At 43.7% G+C, this 15,044-nt stretch overlaps 1 protein-coding gene across 1 annotated transcript in view; it reads left to right on the top strand.

The window, feature by feature from the left end:
- MMP24 (matrix metallopeptidase 24) overlaps positions 1-15,044 on the top strand; it is a gene marked incomplete at both ends in the record, with an annotated part of 41,174 nt that overhangs the window by 15,427 nt on the left and 10,703 nt on the right. The window contains one exon of the mRNA XM_079543478.1: positions 7,507-7,668. Within this exon, the coding sequence (XP_079399604.1) occupies positions 7,507-7,668 (162 nt within the window). The remainder of the gene's footprint in view (positions 1-7,506; positions 7,669-15,044) is intronic.

The following is a 15,044-nucleotide window of genomic DNA, read 5'->3' as shown; positions in this document are numbered from 1 at the left end:
TTACATATTTCACTTCTTTCCACAGAAAATTGGATGTGCTGAGGTTCATAGGAAGGAGCCAGTAGGAATCAGAATGGTGTCATTCCCATAAAAAGGAGAAAAAAATATACAAAGGCAGAACATGAGAATCAAGGTGAGACACGAAATCTTTTTGCCTTTTGACTTTGTGATCCAAGAACAGATAATGGGAAGCAAGCCAAAACACAGCAGTATTTCCGATAAATTTGCTCTATTCCACTGAATGGGGCAGTAAATGGAATAATAGGCAGTCAGTAAGAGAATAAAGGAAAATAAGTGAATTATTTCAAAAGACTTTTCTAATTGCAGTCAGATGTGGTTTGCAGCATCAGCACTGAAACAATAGCCAGTACTCCAGACCTTGTCCTCCTGTTTTGGAAGAAGAGGGAGTACAAGATGTTGAAGATAGTTTCACCAGTGTGACCTTCTCTACCCAGATCTACCAAGAGTACCACTTGGAGTGGGGAAACTCTTTTGCATCCCAGTTACTTCTTATTTCTCAGACCTGCTCAGTCCTTACAGCCCCATCAAGAACATTCTATGTCAGAAGGACAAAGATAATGAGATAGGTCTCCTATCTGTAGTAGGAAACACCTCTGTGGCAAAAAGCTCCTCTTGTAGCTCCCAGAACAACATTTCCCTGTTGCCAGCAGTTGGAGTCAAGAATCATTTCCAGCTGGTTGGCAATAAGAGCCCTGAGTAATACAAATCAGTTTGTCCACATTCCCTGTGCCAGGTCTGTTTTGAGCACATTGGGTCAGCCTTCAAATTGTTATGGAATGCTCCTGGTTGTTCCCCAGCTGGGTCAGCTCTCTGTACACCTTACTATTTGCAGTATGGTAGACTTTAGCATTTTTTGGACTTATACTTTGTCTCTTCATCAGCCATATCTGTGTGAACAATAATTTGGTTCTTTTGCTTTATGATTTTACAAACTTTTAGCTTTTAGTATTTGCTTTTCCCTTTAAAAAAAAAAAAGAGAGAAAAAGGAAAGCTCTAGGTTATTTATTACATTTTTTGTAGACTAATGGAATGAAAGTCATCTACGTTTTCTGTTTTTATAAATATTTCCCTTTTCTTTACCATATGTTCTACCAGATAAGGCAATGCTATGCTAATAAAATTTCTATAAAAAATTTCTGCTTTAAAAAAAAAAAAAAAAAGAAAGAAACCCTGAAAATGTTGTGTTCCATGCTGTTTAAGGTTTCAGAGCAAAAAAGGTAACATCTGCCACTGACTGACTGCTAATGTACTCATCATGACAGAGGTCATTTGTGGTCAGAGTTGGGTAAAAATCCTTCTCGTGAGTTATGAAGGGAGCATATTAATACATCTTTATGATACAGAAGTTAAATAAGAGCTTCCAGTTTGGGGATGATTGCACTGGAGCAGGTTGCCCAAGGAGGCTGTGGATGCCCCATCCCTGCAGGCATTGGAGGCCAGGCTGGATGTGGCTCTGGGCAGCCTGGGCTGCTGGTTGGCGACCTGCACACAGCAGGGGTTGGAGCTGGATGAGCATTGAAAAGTGGTCCTTTTCAACCCAGGCTGTTCTATGATTCTATGATTATTTAGTATTAGTTCACTGAGTAACAAGCTACACTTAAATTTGTACTTGTGGGAATGCATAGGACAGATTTTGAGAAGAATGTTCTTACTTCTTTCCCTGCCTGCCTGCTGAGCCAGCTGAAAGTAGTCACTGCTTCTCCTCTTTCTGACTGCTCGCTCTTGCTCCCACATCCCTTAGTCAGTTAAGGTTTTACCACTCCAGAAAAAAATCACATTTTTTTTCTCAAATTTTTTACAGGAGATTGGTTTCATAGTGCTCTCAGTTCTATCTCAGATGAAGCACAGCCTGTAGCATCAATTAGGTCTGTAACACAACTAACAAACCTAGTTTGCACACTGCCTTATGGAGACAGTAAAGCAAACCTATCTTTCATGATTCCCGATTCTCTGTCCTGCAGTCACTTGATCTTACAAGGGTGTGAGTCTCTTATTGGCATGTCTGCAACAGAGTTGACACCTTAGTTGACAGAGACTCCTGCTTTGAGTTGTCCAGTGATATGAACTGTTTATCCAGATGATAAAAGTTTAAACTAGGCTGTTGTGACCATGCTGACCGTAACTGTGCAGGCTGTTCAGCACTTCCCTGAACCAGGAGTCCTGAGGGCTAATATTAATGTATTTGTTCACAAAACATTATGAAAGGTGTGCTATGGCACATGAAGACTTCCAAGAGGGGTCTGTGACTCCCATCTGGTGATGGCTTTAAAAGTTATGAGTTGTTTGCCCTGACCAGGAGCATTCACCTTGAATTGCTGGCTACAGGTCAGTTCCTGCAGGGTGAGATCTACTGAGCACTTTGCATCTGTGGCTCATCAGCCTTGATGAAACTGAGCAGCTGCAATTGAGTTTGAGAAAGTCTGTTCAGAAAAGTCAGGTGAGAACTTCAAAATAAATAATTTAAAAGGGGCTGGAAAACTAAGAAGAGCATCTCACATCTTGTATCAGTTAACGTTGCAGTTGTTCGATGTGTTTATGTTGCAGACAAGAAAAGTTGGTCAAATTGTCTTTATGGAGATACTCCCTGCAATCTGAGTATGCTAACAGTTCATTACGTGGCTGATTTCTGTTAAGACTGCATATCATTCTCTTCTCTAGTGAAGCTGTTTAAAGATTCTAAAATTAGATCTTTAAGATGTATCTTTATTCATTGGTAGGTTTACAACTCTAACAGCTTAGGAACCAAATGAAGACTCTTTTTCTTTTTAACATGTTTTTTTTTTTTTTTTCCTTTTTAGATGGAATGTGGGAAACAGCTTTTCATTGTCCAATGCAAATAAATGAAGGAGCAATATCATCACTTCTACAGGTCGTCATGTGCAAGAAGGTTGAAAGCATTTCTTGAGCAGAGCATATTGTGGGAGTGAATGGAGGAGCACAACACGAATGGCATATTCTGTTTAACAGATCAGACCTGCCGGGTCTGAAGATGCAAGTACCAAGGCATAGCTTAGAGTAGCCCTAAAGCTTCTTTAAGTTGTGCTTGGAAAACAGTTGTTGGACTTGAAGGGGTCATTTTAGTGTATTTTAAAAGCATGTTTATAGTTCACACCATTTTTTTTCTGTAATCACTCTAGGTATGGTATTGTCACAAGCAATGATCTGACTTCTTCAGTATCATTTTTACTTCCAATAAAATTTCAAAAACGTAACCTACACGTCTTTTCAATTGTGTGAGTAAGCTGCTGTAAGTAGCTCAGTGTTGTCATGATGATGCTGCTTAAAGCGTAATGTGGTAGAGATCACAGATTCACAGTTGCTCTGCTATTATTAACTGAGGTACAGTGTTATTAAATTACACACCTGCTGTCTTACAGCTCTGCCCTGGTTTTACACTCTGTTGTGCCAGATGCTCTGCAGAGCTTTCATAATCAGTGATAAATACTGATAGCAATATCACAGTATATCCACAGTAGTTCTGTGACCCATTGCTATAAGCTGATGGACGTGCTAGTGAGAGTTTTTTTGCTTATCTCCGTAATTTGGACACCTTAATCTGCAAAGTGTTTCTTAGCCAAATATTTCTACATGAATTTTGATGGTCAAAATGAATAAAACTGTGAAAGAAGGTATGTGCTAGCAGTTCCACAGAAACCTTCCCCACGATGCCTGTTATCTGATTCAGCAGTCATTTCTCCAGCTGCAGATGGAACTAAAAGAAGCATGGAATACATGTCTAGAAGGAGAATAATTGATGAATCTGTTTATCTGTGACTGTAGTGTTCTTTATGTTGGTGCAGTAAAACCATGGGTTTCTGCAGGGAAGGTTAGTAAACAGTTTGAGAGCGCTTGACTGAAGACCTGGTTTTGATATGACTATATTGCAATATATCTTAACTCAGCCACTTCAACTGGGAATACATCTGCTAAAAGGGGCTTTATTCTAATTTTTATTTTAATTAAGGAAATTCAGCACAAAAGTATGTTTATAGTTGTGCATATTCTTTGTCTCGTGTACACATGGAGAGTAACAGAACTGTTTAATTGAACATAAGATGAACAGTTTGTCTGGATGATGGTAATGAGAAACAAATGTTTTTATGTTGTTACAGGTGGGCTGCCAATTAAAACTTTCTCTGGTGATAACATTGTTTTGGTAAGGAGCATACACCATGAATGAACTGTTACTCTGTTTTAACATAGCAAATCGACCTGTTTTACTCAGTAGACCAACTTGTGAAACTCTCCTTGGTTGTGTGGACTTATCTTCTGTCTGGTGACTTCTGGTAGACTTTGGGATGCCTCCTAAGAACCAGGAGGGAGGCAGTGCTGGCAGGTCTCTGACCAAGCATATTTAGTTTGTACAGATGGTGCAAGTGAGTAAGAAGTGTTGGACATCTCTGGAGAGCTTCCCCTGCAAACACAAACCAGAGGTAGCCCATTCTTTCTGTACTGTGCTCTCTGCTATGGGAGGCTGGTATATATTGGATACAGAGTTAACTGGTCCCTTGCTCTTGGCTGTGGGTGGCCAGGATTGAACAGGGAATGAAGGAGCTTTATCTGAGTGCCTGATGTTTCTGTAGAGCAGGAGAGTATCGGGCTAGACCTGAATCCTCCTGAATTTTGCTCCTAAAGAGATGGACATGAATAAGAGAGTAGTATTCACACAAGACCTGTGCAGAACATGGCCAGAGACTGTAATGTGTTTGGGAACTGTCAGAAACAGTTCCAGAGGTTTTTTTTCACCTCCTTTGAAGGTGCCTGCAGATCAGCTAAGTTTCCAAGCAGTGTGAGTATGCAGAGGGCTGCTGGAAAAGTGCACCTATTAGGCAATGGATTTATGTGTTAATATTTTCTTTTCAGAGATCATAGCCAACAATTTGAAAAGGAAAATGAGCAATATGTTGCATTTCATGCTGTGAAACTCCCAGCCTTTTACAGTGAAGAGAAGTTCTGCAGGTTTGCAGATGATGCTCAGTTTGAGAGTGGTTGATGCACCAAATGGCAGCGTTGTCATCAGAGGAACATCAACATGCTGGACAAGTGGGCTGACAGCAACCTCATTAAACTGAGGAAAGACAAATGCAAAGTTCTGCACAGAGGGAGAAATAACACTGTGCACATCTGAGAGGGCAACAGAGTGGAAAGTAGCTTTGCAGGAAGGATCTGGGAGTCCTGGTGGGCATGTGAGCCAGAGGTGTGACAGGCCAACAGCATCAGGCTGCGTTAGGAAAAGCCAACAAGTCAGGGAAGGCGATCCTTCCTCTCTTACTCAGCAGCAGTGAGGGCGTGTGTAGAGTGTTGTGTCCAGTTTTGGGCTTTTTGGTACAAGAAACCTAAACTGGTACAGACATGGACAACCTGCTTTACTTAGCCCTGCTTGGACAGAGGGGTTGGACTAGGCAATCTCCAGTAATTACTTCCAGCCTCAACCTGGAATGAGCTTGTGTAGTTCTGCTTTCCAGCTGTAGAATGGGCTGTTACTTGTCTGGGGCAGAAAGAAGCGATGGAAGATTATTTAAACCTACTTTAAATGAAGATAGTGTCAGATATTATGCTCCTGGTAGAGCTTAGTACAGCCTATGGAGAGGCAAGTGATTCAGGTACACCTGTATGCAAACTTGCAGAGTTACAAATTGTAGACATGCTGTCAGTACAAAAACTCTTCAGATACTTCAGCAAGGAAGAGAATGCCACCAAACTGGTGAAGGGAGAAAGTCTCCAACCACTTAGCGTGTGCACAGCCCTTTTCTCCTTAAAGTCAGTATGGAGTGGCTTTTAGTTGGACTCCTGTGTGTGAATTGTTGTGGCAGTGAAAATTTGTGCTTTCATGAACATTAAAGTGCTACAGGAAACAAAGTCCAGTTGCTAACATGGCGTTGAGTTTTGAATTGCTTTTGAAAATTGAGTGCATCTTCTATGCTTGGGTATATTTCAAAACCTATGGAAAGCGATTGGTCCAAGCTTCACCATGTAACCACTTAATGCATTTTACACTAAGAAATTGAATATTCTGCTGACTGGTTCAGTACACATCAGATTTTCCAGCAATAGAGGAAGAAAAGCAAGTCTCCATTTGGATTTCCAGATTACAGAAATTCTGGTGTTTAAAATACATGCATGGCTAGATTTTAACCCATCTGTTTCTTCAGATAGTTCTATTTGAACAAATGTATTTGAACACTTACTTGAAATGTGTATTTTTACATGTCATGCATATTCTCTCCAACTCAGATGTTTTGATGGTACAACCATGTTGGTGTGATAAATATGACCAGTTAAGTAACGTTTATTACTGGCTTTTGGCAAGAATGTCTTGAGATGCTGGCAAAGTACCCTGCTCTAAAGACTTGCAGGCTTCTGATTCTACATGACCATCTTTCTTAAACTTGAATCCCTGTTGAGACTCCTGTCCCAAGGACACCTCAGCCATGTACACAAAACTGAATTCTGTTGCTCTAACTCGGGTGGTTTGAAGATGCGGAAGTGCAGTTGGACATGCTACTAAGTGGATGCTGCTGTGTTCTCCTGTGCCTGGTTGCCAGTTTTTTGCTCTTGTTTTGTGTCTTGTCAAAAAACCCCACCAAACCGATAAGACCCATTTAGGGAGGACTGAGTGCTCATTTTATTGGCTTGGGGCAATTATTAAATCTGGCCTTGTTGTCTGTGTCTTCACCCTTCACAGAAGCATTGCTTGTGTCACCTTCCATGTCAAGATGCCCTCGAGATGTAGAGCATCCAAGGACCACTCTAGATCAAGGAGGTTGGGGCCCCAGATCCATGGGGCTGAAGAGGAGTGTACGTCTGTGATAGTGGCACATAGTGTCCTATAGGGCTGTGTTATATCAGCTCCTCCCACTGACTTGGCAGTGCCAGGAGTTTAGCAAAGTAAAAGCATGTTGAGGAGCCTGTGCTGGGGGAGATGATGCTGTTCCTGATATCACAAGTGTGTTGTGGCGTGTTAGCCCTAGTTGTCTGTGTCCCAGCTCCTGCCTTTGTAGGCCTGGCTGGTGCACTGCTGCTCACCCCTTGGATTTGGTGGTCCAGGTCAGACCAGAGGATGTCACTGGGGGACCTGGAACGAGGTAGAGTCTCCTTTCCCACCGTGCACCATTGTTGATTGGGAGATTGGCAATGCTCTCACCTTTGTTAGCAGCACTGGGGTGTGGAGCCTGTGGTATCCAAGGAGCCTGCTGGCCATTTTCTTTTCTGCAAAAGGCACTACAGACTTTCACTTCAGGCATTCACCTGTTTTAACTGGTCTAATGGATCTCCACCTGGCCATCAGCTAGGCGCCTCCTGCCCATTGTGTGACAACTGTAAAGGCTACCCGAGCTTTCAGGACTGAAGCCCTGTCCCTCAGCTGACACTGGCACATCACACGCTGTGCATTAGGATCACGAAGCAGTTACTTCTTGCACTATTGATCAGTTATTGTGTCAGGTTCTGGCTGCATATTAACCCGGTTGTGCCTTCCTTCCACAGGGAATGATCTCTTTCTGGTTGCAGTCCATGAGCTGGGACATGCCCTGGGTCTGGAACACTCCAATGATCCCAGCGCAATCATGGCTCCTTTCTACCAGTACATGGAAACACACAACTTCAAACTGCCCCAGGATGACCTCCAAGGAATTCAGAAAATCTATGGTGAGCAACAGTATTCACTCATCTGTTTACACTGTGCCCAAGTGCAGCGAGTATTTTACAACCACAGACAGGTAGCACCTAAAATAATTACAGTCAGGATGGATTTCCTGCGGTAACTGACTGGGAACTGTTAAAAAGCCCTTGATCCACAGCCAAATATCAGTTGTTGCAGTTGCAGTACGTTGTGCAGGTGAGGATAACCAGACCTGTGTGATCTCACTGCTGCTCCATCCCTCACTGTCCCCAATATCAAGGACTGCTGGACAGTGCAATTCAGCCAGTTGGAACAGCCAGTGCAAATGGAAGGGAAGAATGTGAGGAACCTGGCATATTAAGGAAAGTAATAAGTACTTATGCTCTCATGTTCTTTTTCTCCATATATGGGGGTTGGTAAAAGAAGCTTGGATCTGCTTAGGGAGCACTTTACTTTGTTTAATTTTTGGCTTAAATGAAAACATTGTTGTGCCACAGATAAACAGGTCAGAGAAAGAGAGGAGATGGAGGGATTACAGGAGAAGATCAAGGGCTGGGAATGATATGGCACCATCTGATGGAATGGTGGATATCAGGGCTTGAGGACAGGAATCTTCAGAGTGGTTGACTGAAGGAGACTGGGAGCAGTGGGAGAGATGGGTTTGGGAAGCCACAGTCAAAGTGGCAGGCTGAGCTAGGAGATGCTAATGGAGGCTGGGAGGTCTGATCTGATACTGTGCATGGTAGTTTGTAGAAAATGTTTTGTCAAACATGCCTGATTTTCTCTTTTGGGAAAAGAGCAAGTTTGACAGATAAGCTATATGATACTTGTAGCTAGCTACTAGCTAGTTAAGTAGCTAGACGATATTCACAGCTGTATCCACCTGGAGTTAGCTCCCAGTACCATTAGAGCAAATATTATAGGAGTTAAGTGCTTATAAGATGGTTGTCAGTGGAAAATCATCACAGAACGGTGGTGTTTCTAAGGGATTGCTGCTGGAATTAGTGACAGATCCAATACTAGTCAGCTTTTGCAGCAATAATCTGCCAGTAAATTTTAAATTACTGCTGATGGAATTTGTGCCAAAACCCATAAAACTAAAGAAGCACGGGGAGACTTCAGAGGTCTGAGGTGTATGCCAATTGTTGTAGTCTGTTATTTTGGTGACTGGAATGAGATTCATAGGCGTACTGACATATCCAAAGAACAGGCATCTCCATCTGGGCTATTTTCACTAACTCTTGCCTAGGTAATGGGAAAAAATTCAAAAAGAGGCATTTATATGACTGTAGTTCACCCAAACTGCAAGGCAGATATCAAGGTGAGATCCAGCATTTAAAATAAGATGGCCTGAAGTACACCCAGGAGGACTGGCTCTTTTCATTAGCACAACTGAAGATTTCTTTTCATTGTTCATTAATGGATAAAGTTGTTTGGCAACTGTCATGCAGTATTATTTAATTATGCTTTGTTTCGCTCAGTATGTATGTACTCAAGAAAACTGGATTGCAGAGAATCTGGATGGTTTTGAAATTAAGTGCTGGGGTAGGAAGCATTAAAGCTTCATTAAATACCCACGCTTTCATTTCAGAAAGCTCATAAAATGTCACTACGCTGTTTCTATTTTGAAATGCTGATTTATTTCCTGTGAATTAGAAAGAAAAAAGAATGCATGCTGACAGTGAAAATACAGTTGAGAAAATATGACTGGCTTCTCTATTTCCAGATGCCTTTTTGCAAAGGGAACAGATGAGGAACTGACAAATGTATTTCTTCCATGATTGTGGTTCAAGCCAATGTCAGCACTGCCCAGGCAGGGACCCAAATTCCAGGGCTGAGCTGAAATGTCTTCTGGGCCCATGGACAGGGTGGGCCTGGAGGTCCCGGAGAGGCTGGTAAGGGCCATTAAGGCTTATTCATGTCCTCATGGGCTGACAGTTCCTAAGAGAGCTGCATAGCAGCTTGTGCACAGCTGGAACAGAGCAGAGAGCTCAGCACTGTGCTGCTCACAGCTTTCCAGCAGCGCCACTAGACTTCAAGTTGTTTCTTACTCAGCCTGCTGACATTAAACTTTAGCCACTAGCTACATTAAGATTCTCCTTATGCAATATAATATGCTTAAAATTTAAACTCAGCTTAAAGAAAGTGGTGTGAATGAACTACCACCTGTACAGGTTGGAATCAGGAATGAGTTTGTCGACTGTCACAGAATCGTGTGAGGCTGATCTCTGAGACCTGTGAACTGGAGTGGGCTAGGAATGGTGTTGGTAGTTGTAGAGAGACTTACTTGTGGAGGGAGAATAAGTAACAGCTTCTGCATAGGGAGCTTTGCTTCCCAAGGTGGAGATTTCATCTCTCAGCACAGGGTTCTGGAATCTCTCTGCTAAGGTCACAGAGAAAAGATGGAAAATGCAGATTATATTTCTCCCTGGAACAGGAGGTATGAGAACAAATCCTTCCATCAGAGTGCCTTAGGGCTGAGAAGGACCTGTTGAAATATCTTTCTTGTAGCTATAGCAGTAACATTTCATGAACGTGCCTTATTTCCACAACACCAGTCTGCCTTGTCTTTCTTTGAGGGTGCTGTCTACCAAAGCAGCTAGCAAAAAAACAGGATGTCCTGATTTGCTGCCCTGACATTTTCTATGATGCTCAATATGAATGTTGGAACATACTATGTAAAATAAGTCATAAAGCACTGCCTTGCATGTAGCATCCTTTTTTTAAAAATCAAATTCAAACCTACAGATTTTCATTCCACTGAACTTGCAGATCAAAGATCAGAGGCACTACTGAAATTTAAGTCTGATTTGCCTTCTTTGACAATGTTGCACCTTAAATGTGTTTTTATGTTGTATCTTCATTTATCCCTTAGGAAAGAATGTGTCTAAGTGTCCCTTAGGAAAGAATGTGTCATCTAATAATTTGTTGCATGACTAAGTTATTTTCTGCTGGATGTATTTCAAAACTCACCTACAGAGACAGCAGGTGGTGTGAAATCTTGCTTGTGCCTTGTCCTGTTACCGTAAGATTGATGTTTAAAATGTTGCTCTGACTTATAAGCTAATGATGAAAGGGGCAGCAGCTCACCAAGTGTGGCAAAGAGTGAACTATAAGAAAAGTCAGCAGGATTTTTGTCTTCCGAAAGGTGCTTCTTGCAGCACGTTCCTTGACAAAAAAAGGGAAATATCATAACTGTTCTTTTGTGTCTTTCTCAGAATGATAGCTCCCATTGTACTTAGGGGCCCATGTTATGAGTGGGATGGCCAGGAAGGAGTTAAACTGGAAATGACACTATAATGTAGGTCCCTTGGATATTCTGCTAGGTTTTCTGCCTCTTTTATTTGTCCAAGCATTGAAGTCAGGGCTGCATGCAGCTACTGTGCAGTTAGAGAGAAGCAGCATACTCAACCATGGCATTGTTGCACAACTTGAACTGATCCTCATTCAGCACTGCTGCTTCTGTTCTTCATGTCTTGCTGTAGGCAGCCTTTTGTAATGGGCTGTAAGGTAGCTCTCATAGTTAGAAGTGACTCTTCTGACACCGTGTCTGGAGAGCAGGGTGGTCAACGTGATGTGCAGAGAAAACTCACATCCACGTGGCTACCTAGAGCTGGTGAGCCAGGCCATTACTTTCAAGGGCTTTCTGAAGCTTAAGCTCACAAACGGAAGATTTTCTGTCTGCTCAAAGATAGACCAAATTGTTAATCCTGGAGAATACCTCAAGGATTTCAGTCCTCCACATCTTTTAGCCCAGGAGCTCCGAGTCAGTGCATGTGCAGCATCCCATCAGGGCTGAAGTCCAAGGTGGTAATGAAAATCCCATCAGCCCCTGTCCAAGGAACAAATTAATCACTGCTGGGCAGTACCACCTCTGACGTCCAGGATCAGGGTGTCAGCAGATCCTGAGCAAATAGCACCTTCTTCTGGCCCCTTTACTCCTATGCTGCAAGCGCAGGTTTCAGAGCTTCACTCACATTTCCCAATGGCTTCCCATAGAGCAATCCCAGATCTGTATGACGTACGTGTATGTGTGAGATAGCTTTTTATGAAATGGCAGAAAGACTTGATGCCAAAAGGCTGTAAGCTCCATCTGGTGACCCTGCTTTGTAAACCATCAGACCAGAAGTGTTTGTATTAGAAGTGTTTCATGATAATGCCCTCTGAAAGTGGGAGTGGTATAGAGTAATAACCAAGACCTTGATCTATAGAAAATGATTTTAGTGATTGTGAGACAGAGAAGTATGTTCTGCTTGATGGATTTGCAAGCCTCTAGCATACCTCCTGTGCCAAAAGAGGAGTAGTTTAATGACAGTCCTCTACAGCATTGTGATGGATGTTCGTCTCCTGAAGAACAAGTACCAGAAAAAAGAACTTGGAAGAGTAATCTTCACAAGCAAAATTGAAGTACCTACTCTGGGAGATCCCAGATCTTGAGGACAGAGTGATTCTCCCTGTGGCTACTCATCCCATCTAGAGCTTCTGCTTTAAAGGGGCAAAGAAGGTGAGTTTCTGTGCTAGGTGAGCAGGTGGATGGGCAGTAGCAGGGAAGGTGGCAAGGTCCAGGTGAGTTGGAAGCAGGCTGCATGCTAGCAGTGAGCCCAAGATCATGCCTTTTGAACACTTCCAGAAATCCAAAAGGACTGTGAGCCCTGGACTGCCAGCAGCACGGGCATGAGTGGCATCAAAGGCCATGCAGATGCCAACAATGAGTTTGCAGTTTGAGATAGCCAGTTATCTCTAAAGTATTAGTGCTGAAGGCAGCAGAACAGGTTTCTAAAATGCTCATTTCAGTCTTCCTTTGGAAAGCTGTTATCATCTTTTCACCTCATTGGCAAACTGACAGTACTATTGTCTTTCAAAGCAAAGATGATGAATGTTTTTTTTCACTGTGTCACAAAAGAACTCAGACTTACAGCTGATGAGCTGACAGCATTAACTCTCTCTGTGTTATCTGTGCTGGAAGACTGGCTCATAATGGTAGATATAGTAGGCTGCTTTTGCTGGGGGGAATTAGGTTTTTGTTTTCTTTTGTCTTCTTTGGATGGACTGATTAATCCTGTCTCCTTGTGCTCACTGAGTGCAGAGAATAGAGACAAGCAGGATCCTCGTTCCCAGCAGTCCTTCTCCAGTACTTATGTAGCAGCAGCAGCAGCAAAGTAACTGAAATGAGCATCTCTGGGGGGACTTTTGGGCCTCCTACACCACCCATCGGCCCTTCTCCAGCCATACACACATTCTGCCAACATCCCTGAAACAGCACAGAGTGTTCAGGGAAGCGCTCAGATCTGGAACTTTTAGATCTATGCCACACAGTGCTGTGCTCATAGGAGGACAGGAGGAAGCACGTGGCAGGGATAGGCCCTGGTACCACATCTGTGGCATGCTGCAGAGAGACCAGGCTCCTTTGCTGTGTTGCATCCTTATATGTGCACATTTCTCCTTTCCAGTGACTCTGTTGACACCAGAAGAAAATACCAGATTCTTCCTCTGGTGCACCTACTGAGTCTTACCTGCTTCACACCAGGTCTCCATTCCTGTTCCAAAATGCTGGCAGGGAGTTACCTGCCTGTCCCCTGTGCAGTGTCTGAGGTCCATCTGGCACATGGAGGTCTCTGCCATGAGGCAAGGACTTGCTCATGACCACACTAACTTTGGATCTGCCTTGGTTGTGAGAGGAGGGAGCTGGCCCATGGCCATCAGCTGCCTTCTGGAGGAGCTGACAGTGCTCCTTAGCTGAAGCAAGAGCTCTGCTTTATGAATACGTCTGGGCTTGAAATGTTTCTCTCACCCTGAAGGTCTTTTCAAGTTTTTTTTTAAAAAATAACCCTCAGCTTTGCAGTGGAGCAAATGTCAGGATGCTTCATGTTTGTTTTTTTTTCCAGAGCTGAACTGGGCACCATAGTTGGAGCATCCTGCAGAGCCCTAAATTCTCCTCCTCCTTCTGCCTAAGATCAGCTTGAGTCAATTTGAGTCAATTGAGTCAATTGAGCCAATTTTTGACACCGTTTTCTTACCCCCAAAGCAGAGAACCCAATTGCAGGGTGAATCACCTTGTTACAGAGCACAGGAGAGCACTTCTTTTGCTTACAGCAAGGACTTCAGCCCTGGACTTCTGTCTTCCAGATGAGTGCTCTGTTACCTGGGTGGCAGTTGGTCATTCAGAGGAACACCTCTGAAAGTCTTCCTGCCTTTGTGATGCTCACAAGGACCCCATTGCCCCGCTGCTGGCTACACTGTGGGTGCTGGAACAGTGGAGTGAGTGCTGAGCTGAACTGAGGGACTGTCCTTGTCCCTGAGGTGTTTTGGTGGCAGCTAGCTAGTTTAGTAGGACCAGGGACCTCTCTCCACTGCTTTGGGGTCAGACCATCCCATCAAATTTCTTTTATTTCCTGGCTCCTGTGGATCACACGTTTTGTGCCTGAGCAGCTCCTCCCATGAACACAGACAGCTGCCACAGCCCTGCAGAAGCACTCAGCTCAGTGTTTTATTCTGCAACCACCCTTTATTCCAAAGCCTGCCTGTAGTAATCTTATTCTTGGGGTGAATATCAGGAAAGCCCTTTGTTTGCAGGTGGAGCTGACCTGAAACAAAGGCCGTGCTTGGTGCTGGCAGGCTCACGCATAGTGGGCCCTGGTGGCACCAATCCTCCAGGATCCCTCCAGGAGGTGCAGTGCAGTTGAGGGAACACTCTGTCAATAGCCGGGAGGACAGTACACTTATATTTTGTCCTCAACTATCGACACAGTGGCTCCTAAATGCCTCCTCTCTCTGTGTTATCTTCACAGGTCACCTTGGTATTCAGATGGTCTGCGACAGAGGAAGCATGAAGGGAGGAGGCTAAGTGCCAGTGGTGGAAGTCACACTCCGAAGGTGATCTGCTGTGACCCCAAAGCTTTCTGACATTTTTTTGCCTTGATTGTGCTAGAGAGGAAGAAAGTCTTCTTCTCCACACAGTGTAAAGCTCCAGCCAGGTGCCTCCCTCCAGATCACAGAGTGCAGCTGCAGGGGGCTCCTACCTGCTTCCTGCATGTTAGTGGCCCTGGGCTCAGTCCCCAGGGAGTGCCCTGCCCCTTGTGCAGTCACACACAACAGCTAGGTGATGGGATCAGACCCGTTGCAGACCTGTGCTAAAGCCTCTCACTTAATTTTCTCTCAATGAGGTTGCTCGGAGATGTGTTGATAGAGGCTGTGATGTGTGTGTGATACTGCCTGGTTAGTGATGGTGAGATGGGCATCATCAGGTTCTGTAATGAATAGCAAGGTGCCAGTGTCTCCTAAGTAACTCATTCACAGTCATCTCTGCTGCTGTTAAAGCTGTTAAGCTCTGCCTTCAGCCATCTGTTTTGAATTAGTTAGGTTACTGTCATGACAATAACATAATAGCAATGCTTGGCAAACT

The sequence above is a fragment of the Tetrao urogallus genome, assembly GCF_951394365.1.
Source record: "Tetrao urogallus genome assembly, chromosome: 16".
Classification (NCBI taxonomy): domain Eukaryota; kingdom Metazoa; phylum Chordata; class Aves; order Galliformes; family Phasianidae; genus Tetrao; species Tetrao urogallus.
The sequence above is the reverse complement of the archived record's forward strand: the minus strand, read 5'-3'. Positions and strand labels throughout refer to the sequence as shown.